Source organism: Crocuta crocuta, unplaced genomic scaffold, assembly GCF_008692635.1.
Source record: "Crocuta crocuta isolate KB4526 unplaced genomic scaffold, BGI_CrCroc_1.0 scaffold580, whole genome shotgun sequence".
NCBI classification, from domain to species: Eukaryota; Metazoa; Chordata; class Mammalia; order Carnivora; family Hyaenidae; genus Crocuta; species Crocuta crocuta.
Window position 1 is genome coordinate 4,222,800 of NW_027527940.1, and position 26,476 is coordinate 4,249,275.

General features: G+C 37.4%; 1 protein-coding gene across 1 annotated transcript in view; it reads left to right on the plus strand.

Moving 5' to 3' along the window:
* Positions 1–26,476, plus strand: part of PPP2R3A (protein phosphatase 2 regulatory subunit B''alpha) — a 163,132-nt gene that overhangs the window by 16,752 nt on the left and 119,904 nt on the right. The window contains exon 2 of the mRNA XM_077752333.1: positions 3,479–5,887. Within this exon, the coding sequence (XP_077608459.1) occupies positions 3,902–5,887 (1,986 nt within the window). The 5' untranslated portion in view covers positions 3,479–3,901. The remainder of the gene's footprint in view (positions 1–3,478; positions 5,888–26,476) is intronic.

Here is a 26,476-nt window from a genome sequence, read left to right on the forward strand (position 1 = left end):
TCTTCCTTAACTATTTTATATTCTTATACCACAAGAATACTTGTGTTTTCTGTCATGTTACCTTATCAGCTGGTTGTTTTGGTTATATCCAAGCTTAGAGAAATACTTCTTTAATTTCTCAAACTTCAGAAAAATAGTCTTGATATTAATTTAGGAATTTGTCATGTTTTCATAGGTATTTGGATATTTAAATTTTCTAACACTCCTGTATTTTGCCTCTGTACCAGTTTTATCACCTATATTATTAACTGTATTAAGATATAGTCCTAATATCTCTTATGTAGTTATCCAAATATACTTTCTTAGTAATATCCTTTGTTTTTCTTTCCTTTTATCCTTATCATTACCCAAAAGCTCATTAAAAATTTTGGATTTCTAAAAGATGCATAGGTTTTCATATTTGGTGTTATTACTTCCCTGTCTTTTGTGCATCCCAAGGAAAGGTAATTCCTTCTATTGCTATGTTCTAGTATTTTGTCCCCAAACACCTCTTGGCTTCTTTGCATTTTCAGTTAAGAATTACTGCCTACATCCTTTACTGTGGAACTTCTTTCTCCTTCAGCTTCATCCTTCACAAGATCTAGTTTTATAGTTTTATATGAGCCACTATTTCAGATTGGAAGGCAAGAAGTAGAAGAAAACGTAGTGGCTCAAGATATTCACATAGCAACAAAGTTAAGACACTGAAGGATAAGAATGGGATGGGGGTGGGGGATGACCCACTGAGGAAATCCACAAAGACAGAAATAAAGGAATATTAGAATTAAGATTTCTATCTTCCTGGGTAGGGTAGAAAATCTGAGTATTATAGTGATGTCAGTGTTTCTTCAAAATAATTCATAAGTTTTATTGCAATTGTAATCAAATTCCAATAACCTCTTTCTTGAAATTGACAACTCAAAAATCCATCTGGAAGACCATCAAAGAACATTTGGAGCATAAAAAAGAAAGTGGGGCACCTAGGTGGCTCAGTTGGTTAAACATCTAACTCTTGATTTCGACTCAGTCAGGAGTTTGTGCTCTCCATCAGTTTCCATGCTGACAGTGTGGAGCCTACTTGGGATTCTCTCTCTCTTCCCTCTCTAAAATAAATAAATAAACTTAAAAAAATCATAATTAGGGATATGGGAAGCAAAACCAGATAGTCAAACTTAATAAAACAACAGTAATTACAATAGTGTAGAACTGGCATAAAAACAATCATTGTTTCCAGAGAGCCAGGAAATGTACTCTAGCATAAGAATTCAACAAAATAAAGGTTTCTTCATAAATTAATTGTATGTGTATTCACTAAGTCTCTAATACCTAAATGAGCAAAGGATATCAAAAGACAGTTGACCAAAGAAGAAATATAATAAATAAGCAACACAGAATTTTCTAGGATTGAAGAAACAAAAATGAAAATAATGTTCTGTTTCTCATTAAGTGGGTAAAGATTTTCATTGTTAAAATGCCACTGCCATTGATGGTGTAGTGAAACTGATGCTGTCCTTCATTTCCATCATCATCTCCTTCCTATCATTGCTTTCCTGTATTTTTCTTGGTTTAGTAATACCATACATCCATCCTTCACAGGTCCTACTGGCTATACTTTTGTTATATATACAGCATCTAAACTTCTCCACTATTACTGTCCTGCTCCAAGCCCTTAAGCCCTCTTTCCCAGTTTATTGCAGTTTGTTTCTCTACTTTTTATCTTGGTCCTTCACAGTTTCTTCTGAATACAGCAGCCAAAATTACAATTTAAAATGTAAGTCTGATCCTGTAATTCCTCTGCTCAGTAGCCATCAGTTGTTACCCAGCTCACTCAGGATAAAGCCAAATTCATCATAAGAGTCTACAGATCCTGCATGATTTAGACTCCCACCTTTCCTTTCTGACCTTACCTTCCACACTACCCCACTTGCTTTCTCTGTCCAAGTCACTTTAGCCTCCTTGTCATTCTGTTAGTAAATCAAGCATACTCCCACCTCAGGGCCTTTGCACCTATAGTTACTCTGTCTGAGATGATTTAGCCCAAAATACCTCCTCCACATGTTCCCTCTCTTCTTTCAGGTCTTGGTTCAGGTGTCAGTGAGGTCTTCCCTGACTGCCCATTATAACATAACCCTTCTCATTCTTTCTGAACCCTTGCCCTGCTTCATTTTTCTCCAAAGCACATGTCACCATGTTTAAGTTATAGGTTTACATACATGTGGTCTGTCTTTTCCCCATAGATTATCAACTCCATAAGAAAAGAGACTTTATTCACTGCTGTATCCCTAGCACTTAAGTACCTGGCACATAGTAGGCACTCAGTATCTATGTATGTATGTATTTTTATGTTGTTTATTTTTGAGAGAGAGCACAAGCAGGAGAGGGGCAGGGAGAGAGGGAGACAGAGAATCTGAAGCAGGCTCCATGCTGTCAGCAGAGAGCCTGACATGGGTTTCGAATTCACCAACCATGAGATCGTGACCTGAGCTGAAGTCAGCCACTCAAGCCACTGAGCCACCCAGGCACCCCAGGCACTCAGTATTTATTGAGTGAATAGATTGAATCTTTTTAGAAAGCAACCACAGCATGGTTTAAAAGCCTTTTTATTTTATGTTTTTAAAGTAAGGATGATTCAATTCTGTCCACTTGGTAATAAGAGATGTGCATGTGGCAGGGTCTGAGAGGATAGGATCAAGAGCAGTAATGGATGTTGTTTCTCTCTTAGATGGTAAGAAAAGAGAAGATGATGAGTGAATAATTTCCAAGTATAGAGGAAGTTATAGAATCAAGGACAAGCACTATGTGTTGGCAATCTTTGAGAAGATTAGGTTGATGGAAGCAAAAGACTGTTTCGGGGAAGTAGCAGAAAATAAAGTTATAGGTGGATGGGAACAGATATTGAAAGTCTTTTCATTTTTAAAAAATTTTTTTAGTGTTTATTTACTTCCGAAGGAGAGAGAGAGCATGAGTTGGGGGAACGGCAAAGAGAGGGAGATACAGAATCCAAAGCAGGCTTCAGGCTCTGAGCTGTCAGCACAGAGCCCAGTGTGGGGCTCAACCTCAGAAACTGTGAGATCATGACTTCAGCTGAAGTGGGATGCTTAACCAACTGAGCCACCCAGGCGCCCCTGAAAGTCTTTAAAATAAGTCAAAGGAAGTAGGATGCATGATGCATGATGGAGGTCAGGAGTTTGAATTCTTGAACGAAGAGGGATTTAAAAAAAAAAAGCTGTCTGAATCTAAGCTTGTTGGTGTCTTACAAGGTGGCAAGGAGGGTAAGGTAAGAAATATCAACTGGAAGGTAGCTGTAATAAGGCAGAGTTGAGGTAGTAATACTCTCAGTAGTAAGGAGTATAGGGGGTGATGAAATAAAGATCAAAGGAAAGCAATGATGTGGCAAAGAATAAGGTTTGGTGATTACATATGGGATGCAAAAGAGGAAATAAAAGAATCTCTCAGTATTAATAAACTACATTTTAAATTTTTTTTCTTTTTTTTATAGGTTTCTGTCATTCACAAAAAAAATGGATCATTTAAATCTTTGGAGGACTTAGTTGTCACAGTACTTCTATACTTCCAACTAAGATTTATGACAGTAAATTTCTGCATCATAGAACTGCTGAAGAACTAAAGGATGATTTTATAAACCTACAGTATCATGATATTACTAAATAAAACTGAAGAGCACAATTATTAAATTATTAGACTTGCTAATACAAGCACACATGTGCAGTAGCTACTGTATCCTGACAGTTACCAAACCTCAAATTTAGATGTTTTTTATTTGTAGGAAAGGTCATTATATTTGCGAGAAACCACTGAACATTGTCATCAAGTATATTTTCAGCTGAGTGTAAGTTAGGAGAAATTACTTGAAACAAGTTCTAGAAAATTCCAACTCCCGTCACTGAGTGGATTCGATATTATGGCAGCAACTTACAGACTTGTGGTCAGTACTGTGAACCACTACAGCAGTGTGGTGATAGACCGACGCTTTGAGCAAGCTATACATTATTGCACTGGAACCTGCCACACCTTTACACATGGAGTTGACTGCATTGTAGTACATCATAGTGTTTGTGCAGACCTCTTGCACATCCCTGTGTCTCAGTTCAAAGATGCGGATCTGAACTCTATGTTTCTACCCCATGAAAATGGGTTTTCCCCAGCTGAGGGTGACTACCACCAGCAGGCCCTAACAGGCATACCCAGGGGCAAGAAAGGATCTACCTTTCAGAACACCTGTAACTTAAAAGACATTGCAGGAGAAGCAATCAGCTTTGCCAGCGGGAAAATAAAAGAATTTTCCTTCGAAAAGCTCAAAAACTCTAACCATGCAGCTTACAAAAAGGGAAGAAAAGTTAAGTCTGACTCATTTAATAGGAGGTCAGTTGATTTTGACTTGCTCTGTGGCCATTATAACAATGATGGGAACTCCCCATCCTTTGGTTTACTACGGAGTTCCTCAGTTGAGGAAAAATCTTTGTCCCATAGAAACTCGCTTGATGCAAACCTGACGTCAATGTTTCTTCACAACTTCTCTGAAGAAGACCTGGTTACTCAGATTTTGGAAAAACATAAAATAGATAATTTTTCTTCTGGAACAGACATAAAGATGTGCTTGGATATCTTGCTGAAATGCTCTGAGGATTTGAAAAAATGCACAGATATCATAAAACAATGCATAAAGAAAAAGTCAGGGAGTAGCATCAATGAAGGAAATGGCAATGATGCAATTTCTAGCTCTGAAACTCTCTATATGAATGTAATGACCAGGTTAGCATCCTATCTGAAAAAGCTACCATTTGAATTCATGCAGCCTGGAAATAATGATGCTATAGATTTAACAGAACTGGTCAGTAATATGCCCAGTTTACAACTGACTCCCTTTTCCCCAGTATTTGGCACTGAACAGCCCCCTAAATATGAAGATGTTGTCCAACTCTCAGCCCCTGACTCTGGACAGTTTCACACTATAGAACTGCAAGATGACAAACACAGTTCTAGGAAAACAGATGCTGTAAATTCCATTCCAAACAACTCTACAGATTATTTATATAACTCTGAAATAAATGATCCCAGAACCCTAAAAGATACCCAGCTTCACTCACAGTCGTTAAGCATGAACCCTTTAGAAAATATTTCTTCTAATGACCTAATGGAAACCCTTTATATTGAAGAAGAGTCTGATGGAAAGAAAGCATCAGATAAAGGACAAAGGGCAGAGAATGGACCTGGTCAGTTGTTAAATGAAGATAGAGCAGAATTTTCAGACCACGTTACTCATCTTAAAAAATGTCCTGCCTCTGTACAAAATGAAAATGGTAAGATATTTGAGAAACTGGTTGTTAACCTACCTGAGGAAGATTTTAAATCAAAAGTTCCTAAAGTTGAAGACGGAGGCCACAGAGATTATATGAATCCTAACAGCCAGGAGGAGATAGATAAATTGTTAATGGATTTGGAATCATTTTCACAGAAAATGGAGACCTCTCTGAGAGAGCCACTTGCCAAAGGTAAAAGCTCTAACTCTCTAAGTAATCCTAGTCCATTTACTGGTCAGCTTCCTATAGATGTTGAACCGAAATCTAAAGTCTCTTCACCCACTGAAAAAGTCTCACCTTCCTGTCTAACAAGGATTATTGAAACCAATGGACACAAAATAGAGGAGGAAGATCGAGTCCTCTTACTACGAATTCTAGAAAGCATTGAAGACTTTGCCCAAGAACTAGTTGAATGCAAATCGGGCAGAGGCAGTCTATCACAAGAAAAGGAAATGATGCAGATTCTACAGGAAACCTTGACCACTTCCTCCCAGGCCAATTTATCAGTCTGTAGAAGTCCTGTTGGTGATAAAGCCAAAGACAGTACTTCAGTGGTTTTGATTCAGCAGACCCCAGAGGTAATCAAGGTAAGAGCCAACAGTCTTGAATCCTGACAAGTATCTAAAGAAATGTTTTAATGTGTGCAGAACTTATAAATAAATAGTCTTTGTGTTAGCCATTTCATAGTCTACTAAAGTTCCTGCCCTACACAAGGCATAGTCTCACTCAGTTCAGTTACAAAAAGAACTAAAAAGCAAGAGTTTTAGAGTTAGGCAGACATTTCAACTGCCCTCCTCCTTTCATTTTATCCCTAGTTCTGTGACCAAAGGAAAAGTTACTTAGCCTTAATATCCTCATCTGTATAATGGAAATAATAAGGATCAAGATAACTTATGTGATTTGTAGCAACATGGATGGAACTTGAGGGTGTTATGCTGAGCGAAATAAGGCAGAGAAGGACAGATACCATATGTTTGCACATACAGGAGGATTAGGAGGAACTTAACGAAGGACTATGGGGGAAAAGAGGGTGAAAAATAGTGGGGGAGAGGGAGGGAGGCAAACCATGAGAGACTCTTGAATGCCGAGAACAAACTGAAGGCGGTTAGGGGTAGAGGAGAGGGGAAGGGGAGTGATGGGCATGGAAGAGGGCATTTCTTGGGATGAGCACTGGGTGTTATATGGAAACCAACTTGACAATAAACTATTTAAGGGAAAAAAAGATATGTGAAATACAAGGAAGGTGCCTTACACAAATTAGACATTTAATAGTAATACTTGTACTTCCCAGTCAGCCATGCATTAATACATGTATGTGTAGGCTATAAAGTGCAGTATGAGGTACAAAAAAAGAGAGGACATGATTTCTTAAAGATCTTAACATCTAGTTGAGAAAATGAAACTAACCTACTGGAAACAGTTTATGAACATGTAGGCCCTTCTCTGAAAGTGTTGTTAGTGAAATAGGGTCTTCAAAGAAGGTAAAGACTAGAGTGTATGAGATTTGCTTCTTCATGCAAGTGGGAATAAATACCAATCTAGAGTCACAAGATAGTAGTGTTTCCAAAAGGCATCGAACCTACCCTGCTACTGGTAGTATAGCTTTAATAATCCCTGAAAGGCAGTTACCTTCCCACTTGTGTGTATGTGTGTATGTCTTAGCACAACAGTTATTTCTTGTTCATTTTCTATGTCTAACATGGGTTGGCAGTAGGCTCTGCTTCAGCTCACTCAGGGATCCAGTGTGATAAATGCTCTGTGTTCTTATAGCTGCTGCATTGCCCCATCTGGAATATGTGACTTATAAGTTCACTGAGGACAGGGAAGAAAGAGATACTACACTTCCCATCCACTCACAGTCCAGTGATTCCGGCCCAAAAGCTAAGAAACATAGGGAAGCACATAGAATATACCTAGTAAGCACTGTCTCTACCACATGAATGTACCATGTATGTCAACATGTATGAATTCACAAGGCCAAATTAAAAAATAAGTTGTAAAATAATGTGAATTATTTAGAGATTATGTACATTGTACAAAAATTATGAAGAAATACATAGATACACCAAATACAGTGTTCAGAACAATGATTAATTCCTGGGGAGAAAAGAGAGGTGGAATTGAGGAAAGATGTCCAGGGGATCTCAGTAGTGTTAGCAGTTAGTAATTTCATAATCTGCTAGTGGGTCATAAATACTTTTTAATATTATTTTTATGCCTTTTTGTATGTCTTTAATATAGTAAATTTAAAAATGTATAGTTGGATATTAGAGATGACATATATATGGCCAAGTTAAAAAGTTAATTTTAATGTTTTCATTAATACTTTCATTTAAGTAGGAAAAGAAATATTGTAATCATATGAATAATTTTTACATTGTATTTTTTTTGTGGCTGTGTTGTGCACATTGGTAGTTACCAGTGACACTAAAATTTAAAACTATACATACTTAAAGTTAAGAAATGATGATTGGGGTCTAAATATTCTCAAACATTCACGAACCATTTCTGTGAAATCTGTGTGTTTCCTCATTTGTTGATTCACAGTTGGTAATATCTTTAATGAACTTGGTCTATGCTAGGAGTAGAAACTGGAAATTAGTTACAAAAGTAAGAAAAAAATGCTTTCAGTGCACACAGGCAATAGTGATGTGCTTAATATTTTATAAAGAAAATACCTATATAAGGCAATCTCAAAATGGTAAAAACATAAGAGCTAACAGTTCTTGTGAGTTAACGCATGCTAAGACAGTTAGATATATTATCTCACTCTTCCCCCCTCAGTAACCTGTCTACTCGTTTAAAAAAAAAAATAATGTTCACCTCTCCACTGACCTATTCTAGCATGTCACAACCATTATAACCAGAAACTTACTGTAATACAGTGTTTTGAATTTTATTTAACCCTCCTCCCCCATTATCTTCTGTAAGAAAAGGAGAAAATATTATCCAAAAAGAAAGTAGAAAATGTGAACCTGAGGCCAAGAATAAGTCCCATGCGACACCTGTCCTATGTTCCTGGCTTATGGCCCACAAGCAGGCCCCCTCTGACCCTTCCAGTCTAAGCACACCTAACTAAGAATCCCACCCTGGGCTCTAAATGAGCTTTCCAACTTTTGAACAAGTATGGGCTGAGATCAAATCTTATTAAAAGACTCTCCCATCACTCTTTTAAATAAGTCCCATTGACATAAGATAGAATTAAATTTGATGAAATTTCCTCTTGATAAAAGTTGAAAAGTTAATTCATGAAAAGCTTATTTAAAGAGAAAGGTAGTATAAAATGTTTAACTCCTGAAGATACTTAATGCAAGAAAATAAAACCATTTTTCCTTGACTCAGTTGCCTTCCAACTTGTTCTCTTTTTTTAAATCTTTCTTTGCTTCTTATTAACAATAATAATAATAATTTGCACATACCAATTATGAGCTTTCTGTAATGGGGCATATAGGAGGTACATTGGTGACTATCCCTGGTGACTAGTATTTTAATTATAATAACTATTATTATAATTACTGTTGTTATTACTTGAAAGAGGGAAAGAGAGAAAGAATCCTAAGCAGGCTCCATGCTCAGCACAGAGCCTGACACAGGGCTTAAACACAGGACCCTGGGATAATGATCGCAGCTGAAATCAAGAGTCGGATGCTTAACCAACTGAGCCACCCAGGTGCCCCTATAGGAATTATTTTAAACTAGGGGTTGGTAAATGTTTTCTATAACGGGTCATGTGTAACTACATAAGGCTTTGCAGGTCACAAGGTTTCTCTCACTTAGGTGTCTTTGTTGTTGTTGTTGTTTTAAACGACCCTTTAAATATAAAACTGTTCTTATTCCTAAGGTTTAAAAGACAGGCACTGGGCCAGATTTGGCCCACAGGAGTATATGTTGTCAATGCCTATTTTAAACAAATAGAAAAGAATAGTGAATGATAGAAAAAACACTCCTTATTATCTACCACTTACCTTGTCAAATCCTAACATTTTATCATATTTGCTTCAGATCTTTGTTTATGAGTATTTTTATTATCATCATCATTGTTTTAAAAAAAATTCATCTCCGATATAGTTGAAATCCTAGGGGTCCCCTCCCTAGTTTCCACTTCCCTTTCCAGAAATAACTACTACCCTGAAGTTGGTGTTTATCTCATGTAAGTTTTTATACAGTGTTATTTGTCGTGTTTTTTATTCCTGAAGAGCATGAACAAACAGTAGTAGGAAATAAAAGAAAGAGGTAGGTTGGTGCCAGCTTATGAATCCTATGCTAAACCCTAAGAGTGGCAAGCTAAAGAAGGCTTTTGTTTTTAATGTTTGTTTGTTTTGAGAGAGAGTACAAACAAGGGGGGGGCAAGAGGGAGAGAGAATCCCAAGCAGGCTCCCTGCTGACAGTGCAGTGGATATTTAGACATGGATCTCAATCTCACAAACCACGAGATCATGACCTGGGCAAAAAATCAAGAGTTAGTTGCTTAACCATTTGAGCCACCTGGCACACCAAGAAGGCTTTTAAGTATAGGAGTCCCACAGTACTTTTTTTAAGAATAAAATATATTTTTTAAGAATAATAAATGTTAAATTAGGCTCTTATTTTTTTTTTAACCTTTTGGACATTCAAAAATTTACCAGATGTATAAAACATTTCAGTTAAAAGCTTTATGTAATGGGGCATATAGGTTGGTGACTATCCCTGAGAAGATTTGACTTGATATTGTATGTCATTAGTATTTTAAAATGTGTTTGAAAGTAATTTTTCAAGAGTGAGTAGTATTTGTTGTCCAGATATTTTTTGTACAGAAATCTAATTCAGACCTGTATTGGGAGGGATAATCAAATAGAAAATACTAATATGATATTGAAAGATTGGTAAAGAGGTATCTAGATACTGGTCTAGATCAGGAGTCAACAACCTGTGGCCTATCTTTGTAAATAGTTTTATTGGAACACAGCCACACCCATTTGTTTACAGAGATCTGACTGCTTTTCTCCTCCACCTACTAAGCTGAGTAGTTAGAGACCTTAAAGCCTGAAATGTCTACTATATGGCCATTCATAGAAAAAGTTTGCTGACTCCTCGTCTAGATATTATTTGTGATAGATCAGCAAAAGATTTCTTTTTTGGTGATTTGGAATATGTATTTTAACAAGATCCCTACATATTCATATTTAATATGTACATGAAAATTTGAGAAATACTATTTCTACCGTATCAGATCATTCTTAATGAGGTTCAGTGTGATATTTTGTTAAAGGCATTGGAAATCTTGAAAACATCAGTAAATATCAGTAGCAAAAACTACTAATGATTGATGATAGTCAAATAGTATACCAGTTAGAAATAGCAAAATAAATAAGCCCAGAGTTTCAAAATTCTTCATCATGAGTTCTTGTGTGTTTTGATTTACATAGCTCTTCTTCCCTATCCTCCCTAGTCATGACCTGTCTCTGACTTTCCCACTTAACACAGTTTCCTTTCATCTCCTCTCACTGTCAAGTTATTGGTATCATTGACTGGCAAATGAACTTTGATACATGTTTTCTTCACAAAGCCTCTAGCTGACAAAACACAACCCTATAGCTTCTGGAATAGCTGAGTTGTGAAGATGGGCCTGAAAACAAGTTGAACAAGAATAACAGAAGAGTCTATAGAGGAAGGAAAGGGGGATGTATCTGAGCACTCAGAGGGTTTCATTATTTTGGAATAGTGAATTATTGAGGACATGTTTTGACACAGAAGGTAATATAATTTTTTTAAAAACACTTGGAGAGTATACTGCTTTGGTAATTCACATAACAAATGATATCTTAATGATTATTACCACCAGCGTATGTTATTACAGTCATTTTTGGTCTGTTTTTAACTGTATGGAGCAATAACCTGTTAGCAGTTACTCACAAGTTAAAATAATAAGATTAGTCTCCCTTGAAAATGATCTTTACTTACTTTTAGTTAAAAAAAAAAAAAGGAAAAAAATTTCTATTTGCCTCAATTAAAAGGATGGAAGGAATGAGGCAAGATTCATCAATGAATGTGAAGGAATTTTTTTAAAGCTCTACTATAATATTTAACTCTAGTGAAACCTTATAAATTTCAACTAATTTTGGGGAAACCTGTCTGAATTACTAAAAAAGTACAAATTAAAATTTCAGTGTTCTTAAGAAATAACTTTATTAACGGGGCGCCTGGGTGGCTCAGTCAGTTGAGTGTCTGACTTTGGCTCAGGTCATGATCTCACAGTTCGTGGGTTCGAGCCCAGCATCGGGCTCTGTGCTGACAACCAGCTTAGAGCCTGGAGCCTGTTTCAGATTCTATATCTCCCTCTCTCTCTGACCCTCCCTATTCATGCTCGCTCTCTCTCTCTCTCTCTCTCTCTCAGAAATAAATAAAAAACATTAAAAGAAAAAAGAATTTTATTAATTTCAAGAGTGAAACTATCATCAAAGAATTGCAAGTGTCAACTTTAGGCCTATTTCAGTAATGAAGTAAAGATCATTTAAATAGTTGTTAAAAAATGATTAAAGAAGACAATTTAGGTAATACAAACAAACCTTAACACTTCAGGAAGCAGTCTCAGAGATCTGTGCAATGGGGTGGAAGGCAAGAAGATTTTATAGGAGGGGCATCTGGGTGGCTCAATCAGTTAAGCATCCAACTTCAGCTCAGGTCATGATCTCAGGGTCTTTTAGTTCCAGCCCCACGTCGGGCTCTGTGCTGACAGCTAGCTCAGAGCCTGGAGCCTGTTTCAGATTCTGCGTCTCCCTCTTTCTGCCCCACCCCTGCTCATATTCTCTCTCTCAAAAATAAATAAACATTCAAAAAAAAATTTTTAATTAAAAAAAATAAAAGATTTTATAGGAGAATAAAGAACAAGAGCCAGACAGAAAACATCTGATTGGCTAGGGCCACACAGTCAACCTTGTCTGGGGATGAGAAGGCCCACTGTTACCTTGGCATTGGAGAACTGGCTGTGAATATACTGCATTTCTGGTCAAGCAGAGCTTTTTTAGGGACACAAATTATCTAAGTTTTACTTTGCCAGGTGGCATCCCTGGCAGGAATAGCTCCATCTTGGACCTAAAAATGTATTTCCAAACTCCCCCCGTTAGATCATCCTCTTGACCATTCTAGAGGTTTCATCAAAAATACCAGTCTTAGCATGACTCTGAGTTACCATTGCCTCTTCAGGTCTCCGTGTATTTTTCACAAGAGATGATGTCAGCCTCCTATTCTAGGAGCTGGTTATGTTCTTCTGTTCTCTTTTGTCATTCCAGTCTGAGAGAGACCATCTGTCAGCTGGTCACTGGCTCTCCACATGCATTTAAACTTTTGAGAACATGCAGTCTATTAGGGAGATAATTATTATAGTAATATAAATAATATATGAATGTAATATAGTAATAATAGTAATTAGCAACAAAACAATCCCATGGTTTGGACAGCACAAATGAGCCAGGGTACCCATAACCCAAACCGGCTAGAATCAGGTCAAAAAATGATCCCCAAAGGGGAGATACTTCTTTAAGCCAGTTAGCCTGTTTATGTATTTTGTATAACTGTGTCTCCACTTCCCTGGAAATGTTTATCCAGTGAGCTTGTTTCAAAAGAAACTGAGGCATTGGAAATCAGGGAGAAATCTGTAATGGACAGAGAGAACTACAGGATCACCAGCATCTTTGCAAATTCAATAGGTGGTTGGAGGTTGGATTACCACTTAGCAGTGGCCTGAAATATGTGAACAGTGGCATTATCTTTTCAGGTTTGGACAAGAAAAAAGTTGGGCAAAGAATTACAAATACTGGCTTAAGATTTAGGAAAAAGATGGTCAGAGAGAGAAGGAAGAAACATTCTTGATCTGATGTGTGGGAGGAAGCAGTCTACCTCCATGTCAGCTACTTCTTCCTAGTCAGTTGGATTTTGAGGTCTCTGGCATTTGCATAGGACCAGATGTTGAGTGGCTCCTTCCTCAGTTGTGAAATAGGCACCCACCCAAGGTTTGATACCTTGTAATTTGCCGGTGGTGTTGGTGGTTGAGAGTACTTGGTAGGGTCCTTTCCATGAATCTCACCTTTGCAAAAGCATCAGAGTGAAACAATAATTATCCATAAATTGCAAAAGACTTAAAAATGCCCATGGTTAAAGATCTGATGAGAATCCATTATAGTAGAAGTGACCAGGAAATTTGATTATTTTTGTGACATACAACATTCTAAAATAACTGGAATTAAGACTGACAGTATTATACCAGGACATATCAGATTTTTAGGAATTTAATAAAATTTCTAGAACACTTATATAAATAGCATGCATTTATAGAAACACAACCTAAGATTTATTATCACATATTTGACAATGTTTTCTATGTGATTTAACATATCAAATAAACCCAATTACTTTAACATCTTTTTTTAACAAGGTGAGAGACAAGTCCCTTTTGATTTTCCAGGGTCTCTGGCAACTCTTACAGTTGCTTTGAGGGTTAAAAATAAAAAAAAAAAAAAAGTCCATTTAGAATTTGATTTTGGAAAGTTTTCAAAATGTCAGAAGGTTTGAACATTAAAATAAATAGGATCACAGGTCATTATGAAATAATACTTGTCTATTTAACCAAAGTGACAATAGAAGATTTTAAAGGTAAAATACATAAGGTTACACAGTTGTAAACAAAACTTAGCCCTTGAATATTGAGAAGATTGGGTTTTCTTAAGTAATCAAGGACCTGATAAAGACAATGTGAAGCATAGTAAAATGTTTTGGTAAAACAAAAAAAAAAAAAAAATCTTTGCTGACCAAACAGATTACTTAAAAGGAATAGAAAAACCTTTGTTTAGAATTTTTTTTATTAAGAGCAGACCATTAATCCAAGAAAACACTTTGTTCTTTTAACAGAGAGAAAACCAAATTCTAGTTTTGTACCAGTGCATCAGAGATATTAAAACTCCCCCCTTTTAAAACTTTTTTAACTTAAATAAATCCATTCCAAGCTTAGCCAGCTTGACCACACATAAAGTTCTTTTTCAGGATTACTTTTCCACACACTTTCTGCAACTTTTTTTATATCCATTCAGATTTTGTCCTATTTTTTTCTTATTCTGGAACAATTATTTTGCTTTTGAACAAAATTACTTTTTTCCTCTTGTCAAAACAAAAACAACAGCAAGTTCATGTCCTCATACCCTATCTAAAAAAAACATGTTCTACTTTCCCTGCCAGTTTTTAATACATGATTGTTTTTCTTTTATCCATATTTCAGTAGTTTTAAGTATGTATATTTATTAAAATTCTTAACCTTTAGAACTCTTAATTCCTAGTGAAAACTAAGAAGTAATAGTGGACTGTGGACTGACAGATTTATAGACACATTTCTTTTTTTTTTTTTTTAATATTTTTTATTTATTTCTAGGAGAGAGAGCGAGAGAGCGTGAGCAGGGGAGGGTCAGAGAGAGAGGGAAATACAGACTCTGAAATAGGCTCCAGGCTCTGAGCTGGCAGTCAGCACAGAGCCCGACGCGGGGCTTGAACCCACGAACCGAGAGATCATGACCTAAGCGAAAGTCGGACGCTTAACCGACTAAGCCACCCGGGCACCCCTATAGACACATTTCATAATTTCTAGAAGTATATTCTTCCTCATAGTAAATTTTTCAGTGTGGCACAAAATGTTTACTAACAAACCCAAATATTTTAGTTACTCTGTATAAGGAAGGCAGAAACTTGTGTTCAGTAATTAATGTTTTAGTAATTTATCTTATTTGGAAATGATCTCCATATTCAGTGAATAGCCATAATTTAACTTAATTCTGTATAATTTTAAGGTTTCAAGTTACCAAAAACATTGTGGAAACTATTTTAAGTAGATGTACTGTAAAACATATTATTGCTGAAAAGTCCATTTATAAACTTTTGCTTACATCTGTTTAATTTTCTTGTTCTTAACAATTATGTAAAGATTACATGAAACTTTTATGAGGCATTAAATATTTAACCATCATAAGTTATCTTTTTTGCTGACAGATTCTGTAACAGAGATAACATGAGCTCTTTTGACTTGTAGTAAACCTAAGAAGAATAAAAGTTGTGTGTCTGCATTATATTTAATATTAGTATTTCTAAAGACAAGCTTGTTTCAGTTAAACCAACAAACTCAAATTAGTTTTTCTCCCCAGAGATTATCCTGGATTATGTGAACTTGAAAAACATTTGAGTTAGTTTATGTATTTCTGAGAATATATACTTAATATAAACACTTAAAAAATTTTAAGCCAATAGAGCTTCTTCACAATTAATTTTGGCAGTGCTACCTGGAGGTAGAAAAATATCAACTATCCATAACATATAACCATAGACATACATAAACATACAGATAGACACAAATAGAGATCTTACAGGTTTTGCTTTAAAAGTTTAGCCATAAGACAGGTATGATAATGTATAACTCACTAGTTTATAAAAGAACAGTTGGATCCAACTGTGTTTCTGGCAGAAGGGATACATTTTAAGGTTACCTGCACAGGTAGCTTACTAATATTTATAGAGAAAACTTTTAAGGTTTTTCATTCACTTAGTTTCCAAATTTCCAAATAGCCCTTCCTTTTTTATTTCACTCCTTCTGTTAAGAATTACCTTGGCTCCTAGAGAAGACCAGGTAGAACATTTACATTTCAAAGGCACAGAAAAAGAATGCAAATTCCTACAAGAAGAGGTTCTGTTTCCTAAGGCCAGAATTTTTTAAATAAGCGCAAGCCTTTTGAGATGAATATGAGAGGTTTGAGGATTGGTTTAAAAGCGGGGGAGGGGGCCACCTGGATGGCTCAGTTGATTGAGCATCAGACTTTGGCTCAAGTCTTGATCACCTGGTTTGTGGGATAGAGCCCCATGTCAGCCTCTGTGCTGACAGCTCTGAGCCTGGAGCCTATTTCAGATTCTGTGTCTCCTTCTCTCTCTCTGCCCCTTCCCTGCTCGCTTGTTCTCTCAAAAATAAATAAAAACGTTAAAAAAATTTTTTTAAAGATAGGTGGATTTTTTCTGTTCTTAAAAAGATTTAATTTGTAGGACAGTTACCTTCTTTAATCCTTCAAAAAGCAAGAAGCAAGTTGTAACCCAAATGGTATTAACGTGTTGCTCTACTCATCCAACTACATTATTTTCATTTTGCTACTTTGTATCAGTGAAATATTCAATTAAGCTACACATCAAAAGATTTCTGTGTTTTAGATTTAGATTTAGATTCTGTTTTTGTCTTTGGAATGTTTTCCTTCCCCTCCAGATACATAGTTTCATTTAACCTAGGAGGGAAGATCTAAAGAAAAAGTCCTATCTGGCTCTGAATATCACCTTCCAATTTTGTCACCCTCTTTTTTTTTTTTTTTAATGTTTATTCATTTTTGAGAGAGAGACAGACTGGGAGCAGGAGAGGGGCAAGGGCAGAGAGAGAGGGAGACAGAGAATCTGAAGCAGGCTTCAGGCTCTGTCAACACAGACCCCAATGTGGGACTCAAACTCAGGCACCAAGAAACCATGACCTGAGCTGAAGTCAGGCACTTAACCAACGGAGCCACCCAGGTGGCCCCTCAGTTTGGCCAACTTCTGACCATAGAGCTACTTAAAAAATCTTTTCAAATATCTTGTCAGGTTTCATCAGGACAAATAGTAACTATTTCTGGCAGTACTAAACAACCCCTTGGATGCAAGAGGCATCCCAAAGGGTGCAAAAGATACTCCTCTCCCAGGATCCAGAGCCACTTCCAAAGATAGCCAAAAGAAAGACAATTGCCCTAAGAGCTGGCAGCAGTTGGTAGGACTCTAGCCACAAATGGTGTGCAACCCACATTTTTACAGCCATTCATTGCGCTTCCAATGATGGTTGACCTGCCTGTGTGTGCAATAACAGACAACCTCTGTGTGCAAGGGAGGCAGAAAGCTAAGCCAGTTTCTGAGGACAAACAACAAGACAAGAAGGAAATAGCTGTCCCTGGGAGAAAAAGGATCAATAACCAATGGATACCCCAAAACCTAATTCACAAGAGTATGCATCTAGAAAGGAGGGGACAGAGTAAAATTTTACCTTCCTTTCTTCACTGAGCACTACAGAGATCCAGAACTGACTCTGGTAAGAATTCTCACTGTTTGCTGGCTGGCTTCTGTCAGTTTTCCTAAGATCTTTCTTATCTGCAGGCTCAGGAGCAAACGGTTTAAAGTAGAGTATAGTCCTAGTATCTACTAGAATTTGGCAAGTTTTTTCTTTAATTTCGGTTTCCCCTTAGAGGCTTAAGGGAATAACTGGTAGCAGTTTACCAGAGGATCCCTCAGAGCCTCGTTAACTCTGGGAGGGGCCTATGTAGGAATTCTCTTTCATCACCAGATATGGAGGCATTTGACTTGGTATGGAAAATTTGACAAAACCTCTGAGGACAGTCTTTTTTCCCCATTTCCGTTGATTGCAAATGAGACACCAACTTCTGGGCCGCATTTTCGTGATGGATCCTTATTAAGGGTATAATGGGGGAGGCGCAGGTATTTTAGGTTTTTGGTCTTGGACCTGTTGCAGTGTTAAGGCCACTAACTTGGACTTTTGTTTACCCTTTATGTTCTCTCCAGAGTGGAAAGACAATCCAGACACAGGAACACCAGAAAGAGTTTTCGAATAAAGGCTAGAGGGGAGCAGTAGGAGTTGCTTCAGTCTTCTAGGCCTTTTGTTTCATACTTCTTGTGTCCTTAATTCTTCATTAGCCTTTTGCAGTGAATCTCACTGCAAAAAGTGAGCGAACCTCAGCTCATTGGAGCTGTTTTGGAATTTTGAAGTCTTTTGGGGGTTCTAATATGTCACTTAAAACAGGTATCCCCTTCTGTTTGTTTGATTTGGGAAGTCTTGCTTTTAAGTGAACCTCTTAAATGAATGATTATCTAATTGGAATGCCTTCCATAATGGCCAGTATAATTCTAGGTTGTCTTTGTAAGATGTTGCCATTTTTGTAAACACCTGCAGCTTCTAGGATCACAGTTCTTAGACATAAAATAAGCAGGTGTGTTGAAAGGTGGCATGCTTAATTCTTTGAAACTTGAGGATCCCGTTTATTTAGCTAATCCTGGGTTTCTTGGTGCCAAATTAGTACCTAAGAGGGATGTGCTACTGGATTGGGTATTTTTTGGTGTTTTACAGTGTACCTTGTTGCAGTTTCCTTGAGGTTGGCAGGTGACCTGATGTCAATATAATCTGTTTCATGACCAACTTATCCTAGCAGAAGAGTCTTAGAGTTAAGTGATGGGTGGTCTAACAGATTTTAAGTGCTTGCCCTCTGCCCACCAATTTTGTGGCTTTGGTTTCTCAGATTCCCATCATCAGTAGATTGAGTGTGCCTTTTACCAGAAGATTTCTTTATATTGGTGGACACCCTGTTGACTTTTAATAGTCCGACTTGTGCCTACTTAGGTTTTTATTTTGATGATCAAAACAGTTAGAATTTCTTCTTTTAATTTATTTTCCTAAGTCCCTCAAAAGTTTATGCTGTGAACTTGCCTCGAAGCTTTGCGAGCCCCCTAACAGCTGCCACCCATTGTGGACTCCTAATATAACTACCCCAGAACCTTTCCAGAAACAATATAAACATACATTCTTTTCAAATAAAGCTTGTACCAGAGAGATGGACACAAGGAAGTGGAGCTCAAATCTCAGTGTGACTTAGCCCAGTTCTCAGTAATGATGAGAGGAACAGTAAACTCAAAGCATTCGGCGGATGCCTTGCCAGTATGACTTGTGCCATAGGCAGGTAGCAGTCAGCTTCGGATCTCATTCCTTGTCACCAAAAACTGTTAGAAAAAAAGATTAAAGAAGATAATTTAGGCAATACAAACAAACTTTAACACTTTTTGAAGTGGACATCACCTTTTGGAGAACTGCAAAATAGGGTGTAAAGCAAAAAGGTTTTAAAGAATAAAGAACAAGGAAGAGGCAAATAGAAAACATCTGATTGTCTGGGGCCACATAGTCAACCTTGTCTGGAGTGGGAGGCCCAGAGCTGGCTTAGCATTGGAGGAATGACAGCATGAATATACTGTGTTTCTGGTCAAACAGACCATTTACAGTACATGTTATCTAAGTTTCAATTTGCTTTATGTGGCACCCAGACAGGAGTGGCTCTATCTTGGGCTAGAAATTGATTTCAACATAGTTAATATATAATTGTATGCAGAATGGAGGTTGCTGAAATACGTAAAAATGCTTAAAACAGTTTCTAAATAGACTATGTACAGGACACAGTAGGAGATAAAAATCAGACATGACAAGCCTTTGTGGAGCCCACAATCTAATAGGGAAGGTGAGTTATTTACCCTGGTGCAAAGTAGAAAGAGTAGACTTCATAAGAGACAAATGAAGTACTACAGGAGCGCACAGGAAGGAGAGATACATCCCACTTGTGGAATTCAAGGAAGTTTCCCTGGAGGAGATTGGATTTGGATATGCATATGTTACTCTTACTCAACTAATTTACTTAAGGTCCTAGTTCTTGATGTTATTAGCATCTATCCATAATACTAAGATTAGAGGTTCATTTGTCATAGTGACTTAGACCAGTTCCATTCTATTCCATTCCATTCTAAGACATCAAAACATACCTTAATCCTTTCCATCTGTCTTAAATATGCAAGCATTTGATCTCAGGGGAGACTAGATGGCTATATCGTGAAGCCATTATTTCTGTCAAACCTAAGCTCTTTTGTAGCCTAATCTTGACCAAGGGTGACCAAAATTGGTTTATCAGAACTTTGATTCATAGAGAGTATGAAGGGAAATATCAGGTTGGTCTGCTTATATTATTTTGAATTCCCAGTTAGTAGAATCCACAGTAATAGCATAAAAGGTAAGAAGGGTGGGACCTGTTTCCCATCAGCTTTCTGGAGTTTTAGGGTCAGAATTTAAGCAGGCAATCCATGTGACAACCTAATTCATATCTTATTTTCTTCACTTCAGTCTCCAAAAATGTGATCTCCAGCTCCCAAATATACACCTAATAAAAATTAAATATTAAAATAAGAATTTTCAAGGAGTTTTGTGAATTCCCCTCAGGTTTTTGTGTTTGAGTCACAAGCTTCTGTTTGCCTTTATTTAGCAAATAGTAGCATTAAATAACTATTTGTTGAATGAATAAACAAATAATTGGATGAATAATCAAATCAAAGAATTATTGCTTGCCTGCTTTGCCTCTTTCTCAAAAGGAAACTGCCCTCTTGACTGAGTGCCTGCTCGCTCTTTGTCCTTTGATTCTCAAAGATGGATGCAAGAGGATCTGAGATCAGGGTGCCATTCTAGGACATGAGGACAGTGCCTCAGCAAGGCTCAATATCTCATTCAGCTTCTAGCCTCTTAATTTCTCTAGCTTTTAACACCTAAAAATCTTTGGTGTTCGGGGGAAGGTCCCATCACCTTTCCTGGTAGTAGGGGGAGAACCCCATTAAGGGTATAGGTCATTTCCCTTTACTGCAGGATGGAAATCTCTTGATTATAGACTGTAGGCATATTGAGGAGAGGGTGCTTTCTTGTTCACCATTGCACCCACCAGGTGCTATTGTAGAACCTTCATACTAGCTGTTTAAATTCCGAAAATTTATCCATTCTCTTTAAGGAATACTTATTACATGTCTCATGTCCTTTTTCCCATTTTTATTTCCCATTCCCATCTTCTTCTCCCTGAATTTAGATTGGGAAAGAATTTTTCTGGCCATTTATTTATGGGTACAAGTGGGTTGTTGTTGTTTGTTTGTGTTTTGGGATGCCCAAGAAGGTCAGAGAAAGCTTTCAAGGTGGGTAGGATTTATGCCGTTATTAGAACTCTGCTTTCTTCTGACCCTGATCAGGAATTTGTGTCTGAGATAGCATTCCAGGGAAGATTAAAGGGCCTTCCTAGGGTATTAATCTAACATTTTGGTTTTCTCAGACTTGAGATATTGTATAATTTTGTATAATTTTTGTATAATTTTTAAAGTGTATAATTTAAATATAATTTTTATATATTTAAATGCATAATAATTATGAAAGTAAACTTAAAAATATAGCAAGGCACACTTTAGGAACCGTATTAAAAGTTTATTCTGGAGCATTTAAAATAAATGCTTCTCTCTCTGCTTTCTGGGTTGGTATCCATGCCTTTATTGAGATTAACCAGTCCTATCATTGAGGGAATATGTTTCTTCTCTCCTAACTTTATAGGACTAATGGTTTATTTGGTTCAGTGCTACGAATGTTTGGATAGAAATAAAAACACTCAGCAGTACAGTTGAAAACCATCTTCCCTCCTATTTCATTTAACCACAATGTAGATTAATAAAAGTAATTAGATCTGGCCAGTGGCAAATATGAATTTGCAGAATGAGTTCAACCTGTATTTCCCCCTCCACCTTTAGTGGCTCTTGAGGTCAGGGCCTCCTAAATCATCATTTTTTCTAATTAATCAACATCAGCTGTCTCAGATATGTCCCTACCTATATTCAAAAGAAAATGGTAGATACGTATATACTGATGTAGAAAAGTGGTCACGATAAAACAGATGATTAAAAATGTGTAAATTACAGGGGCAACTACATGGCTTAGTCATTTAAGCATCCCAACTCTTGATCTCAGCTCAGGTCTTGATCTCAGGGTCATGAGTTTCAAGCCCTACTGGAACTTAAAAAAAGTAAATTGCAAAACACATGTATCAGTGTGATCCCATATGTTTGTATGAGCATAAAAAAGTTGGAGGTAAACATGCTCCAAATTATGCATATTCCCCTAGAATTGTAGTAAAATTTGAAAGTGAGTTATCCAGGCACTCCTGATGAGTGTACTCCCTCCACAGCCTCAACTTGCTCTGTTGAAAAGGTGCTCCCAGAACTCAACTTGCTTCTATTAAGCCCTCAGACCTCCACCACAGGTCTGCCCAGCAGTCAGAGGTTCACTCCTCTCTCCCTTAAGACCATCAGGGCTAATCTCATAGGCTCTTCATCCCTATTTATACCAATTACCACAAGAAGTCCAGGAATCCATATTGTCACTCTCCTCCTCACTCTTCTTGTACACCCTCTTTTCTCAGTCCACGTCCAACCCTCCCAGCTCCTGAAATCTTTTCCCCATGCCCTCTTGAACTCATCATTCACTGGCAGAATCTCCTATGCCATCATACTCTTCCTAAACATTCCCTTTGCCTTGTTGTTTTAACTGACGTCCATCTCTCCCTAAGGATAGCCATCTGAAATGTTGGCTTTTTTCTCTTTCCCATCCCAATGAGTCTGGAGCGGCAGTGAATGTTCTAACCTCCTATTGCTGCTTCCAGACTATATTTTTCTATCTCCCTAAAACTGCCCCCTCCAACTTTGAACTAATGTCATCAGACTCAACCGCCACTACCTCTCCTGGTTGTAGTCATCTACCCCTAGGGTGTTTCCCTTAATTCTTGAAGATTTTCTGTCTTGGCTTTATGACACTTTGCAATACTATTTTTGCTGCAGTTCTTGTGAGTTTTCAGTAGATGAGGTATCCAATACACAAGCTTTTCCCGTTCCTTGATCTCTCCAATGAACTTGTCCTCTGTCCTTCACCTACTCATTCTCTGCTTCTGTGTTTATGTCAGTGGTTGAAAAGTATGGTTCCCATCAAAGAGCATCAGCATCACATCAAATCTGATAGAAATGCAGATTTTCAAGCCCCTGCCCTCACCTACAAAATTGAAACTCTGATGATGGGATCCAACAATCTGGTTTAACAAGCCCTTCAGGTAATTCTGGTGCATGATCTTGTCTGAGAACCACTGCCATAGTTCATCATTAAAATCACTCTCCAGAATATACTCTCAGCTTCTTTGCCTTACCTTCATTTCATGGTACTCACCTGGGAGACTATAGCTTGGGTTAAGTTGTGTTCTCTCTCTTCTTTGAGCTTTTATTTGTGCAGCTAACCTTGACTGGAGAAAATCACACAACAATACTGAGTGGTCTTGGTATTAAATTCATGACCACGAGCTTCCAACGGGCCTTTAGTACTGTTTAGCAATCCTACTACAGCTTCCTTATCCCTCACTTTCCCACTCCGTAAATGATTCATACATTCTTCTCTGTTTTCTAACATCTCCTCTTCCATTCTTGCCCTTAGCTAATGACCTTATTTCCTATTTTATTAAGAAAACTGAAGCAATCAGAGGGGAGACCTTTAGCCAGCCACCTAGCCATATCAGTACCCATAGACTCTCTCCCTTTCTTTCTGTTGGTATATGTGAATGATCTGGACACCTATGTAATGTCAACCCCTGTACTTGTGCTGTATGTCCCATCCTCTCCTATTAACTCAGGGACTCTCCTTGATTGACGCTTTTTTTCCTCCTGCATTCATCAATTTTCCCCCTTTACTAGGTCTTTCCATAAACAGATAAACATGCTACAATTCTCCTATCTTTAAAACAAGACATCCAGAAGGCACTGTGGCCTCCAAGAAGCACAGTTTCATCAGCTGTTATATTTGCATATAATAATACTCATCACTAGAGTTGTGACCATCAATTCCAGCCTTCTCATTTGACATCTGTGAATTCAGCCTTCAGCAAATTACTGAGAAGTCTCTCTCTCTCTCTCTCTCTCTCTCTCTCTCTCTCTCTCTCACATACACGCACGCACACATGCACACCCCAGAGACACTGGGGCAAGGTGTTTTATCCTTCTGCCACTGTGTGTTCATTGACATGTAACATAGTAGTGTCAGTGGATTGCAAACCTTTGATTCCTTCCAACTTTAGTTGTCTAATATATTTACAGGCTAAAAACAAATTCTTGTGCTTTATAATAAACAATCTCTAATTGAAGTTAATTCCTGAAAGAGAGAGGGAAGAAGAAAAGCAGACCAAAGAGGACACAGAACTCTCCGAACTAGAAATTCAAGTGATCCAAGAATTATTATGCCTAATAATCTTAGAATTAATTATCTCTCCTTGCTCCAGATCCTAGAAGAACATCTGCCCCCGAGTATTAGAAATACTGAGAGGCAAAAATATTATATTTGTAGGTTCTTTCTGTTATTAGTCATGGAGTATGTTCCTGTCATTTGGAGGCAACTGAAGCAAGACACAAAATGCTTACTAGATCTCCTATTTTGCTGCAACTAATAAAGTTAAGGCTCAAGGATTAGGCCAGGAGCAAAGATGCCGTAGATAACTGCCACCAACCTTTTCCCCCCACTTTAGTGTCTATTCTTTAAAATGACATTAATTGGGGCACCTGGGTGGCTCAATCAGTTGGGCATCCGACTTCGGCTCAGGTCATGATCTCATGGTCCGTGGGTTCAGCTAGCTCAGAGCCTGGAGCCTGTTTCAGATCCTGTGTCTCCCTCTCTCTCTGACCCTCCCCTGCTCAAGCTGTCTCTATCTCCCTCTCAAAAATAAATAAAACATTTAAAAAAATAAAAATGAAATAAAATGACATTAATAACACAAAACAAGCTATTAAACAGTGAGAAAACACCAAGTTAGAGCTTAAAGGAGAAGGATATCAAAATTCAGGACTAAGAGTGATTAGCTAATTAACTTATAATCAATTTCTTCTCTTAAAGCTTGTTTGCAGTGGTATTTTAAACAAAGTCTATAATTCCAACTTATTACCTCTTTTAACTACTCTGCTAATTAGAGCCAAGTTGAGAAAGGCTTTTTTTTTTTGAGATATAACTCACATAGGATAAAATCCTCCCTTTTAACGTGAATAATTCAGTAGGTTTTAGTATATTCAGCAAGACAGTGCAACCATCAGCACTATCTAATTCCAGAACATTTTCTTCACCCCCCCAGAAACCTGTACTCATTAGCAGTCAGTCCTCATTCCTTCCTCCCCTCAGGCCCTGACAGCCACTAATCTACTTTGTGTCTCTATGGATTTGTCTATTGACATTGACATGTAAATGGAATCATATAATATATGGCCTTTTGTATCTGGCTTTTTCACTTAGCATAATGTTTTCAAGGTTCATCACGTAGCATGTGTCAATGCTTCATTCCTTTTAATGGTTAAATAATATTCCGTGGTATGAGTATACCACATTTTGTTTATCCATTCATCAGCTTATGGACATTTGGGTTGTTTTCTGCTTTTTTGGCTATTGTGAATAACTCTGCTGTGAACATTCATGTACAAGTTTTTGTGTGCACAGAGAAAGGCTTTTGATTTAGAATTTTTACGTTTTTCAAAATAGCCAGATATCTTTTTGAATCAGCAGTACCCTCTTGATGTAGGAAAACTTTCTCTTTAATATGTTACTTTTTTTCCCCTATAGTATCTTCTGAGCAGAATCTTTGGTGTCACTTCACCGTGACTCTGCTGTCTTTCTGGACCTTATTCTAATACTCAGCACAGCTGAGCTTACCTCCCAAGCTTGCTGTGCTATCTGTCACTCAGATTTTCCCAGCTTTGCTGCCTGGGTTACCCCACAGGCCTTCTTCACTCTAAGCCCTTGGTTGATGGAATCATCTCAGTCTTCATAGCCATGTTCATCTGAGGCTGGTGAAGGACTTTATAAGTTTGTTTATAAAATAAAGGCTAGACTTATTTTGGCACAACACACTGTATTAACTGTTTAGCAGTTTTATGTGAGCCAAAATAAGTGATTTACTTCTTCAGGCAGTTCAAATTTTTCACTGTCCTGTGTAATCCACCCATTTTTCTTTAAACATCCCATAGTGCTGATTCTTTCTAGAGAGAGAGAGAATTAATATTATATACCACTATTGTCTTCACTAAAATGGGAAGGTCAGGGAATTAATTATAAGAGGATTCAGAAAGCACTATAAAATCAATCTTGAGTTTCAGATTAAGCCTTAACGAATGAATTCTACAAAAATGGAATGTGTTGGGTTTCACACACAGTTTTATTCTCCTCTGTCCTTCCCAGTATCCCCTGCCTTGACGGTACAGGCTCTTTCAAGACTTACTTCTCAATTCTGTAGGTCCTTTCAGAATATGGTAAGGGAGCACTTTTTCTTGCTTTTTTAAAGAGGCTATTTTTTGGAAAAAAAAAAAAAAAACTTCACTTTTCAGTGTGTTAGCAGAGGCCAGCCTCTTCCATTTAACCCTGCCAGGGAACTAGTAAAATCCTGTATGGAGGAACCCACCCCAGCTGGTTCTCCTTGCGATTATCACCCTAGGTCAAGCATGTTTGCTCTGGGGGAACAAATATG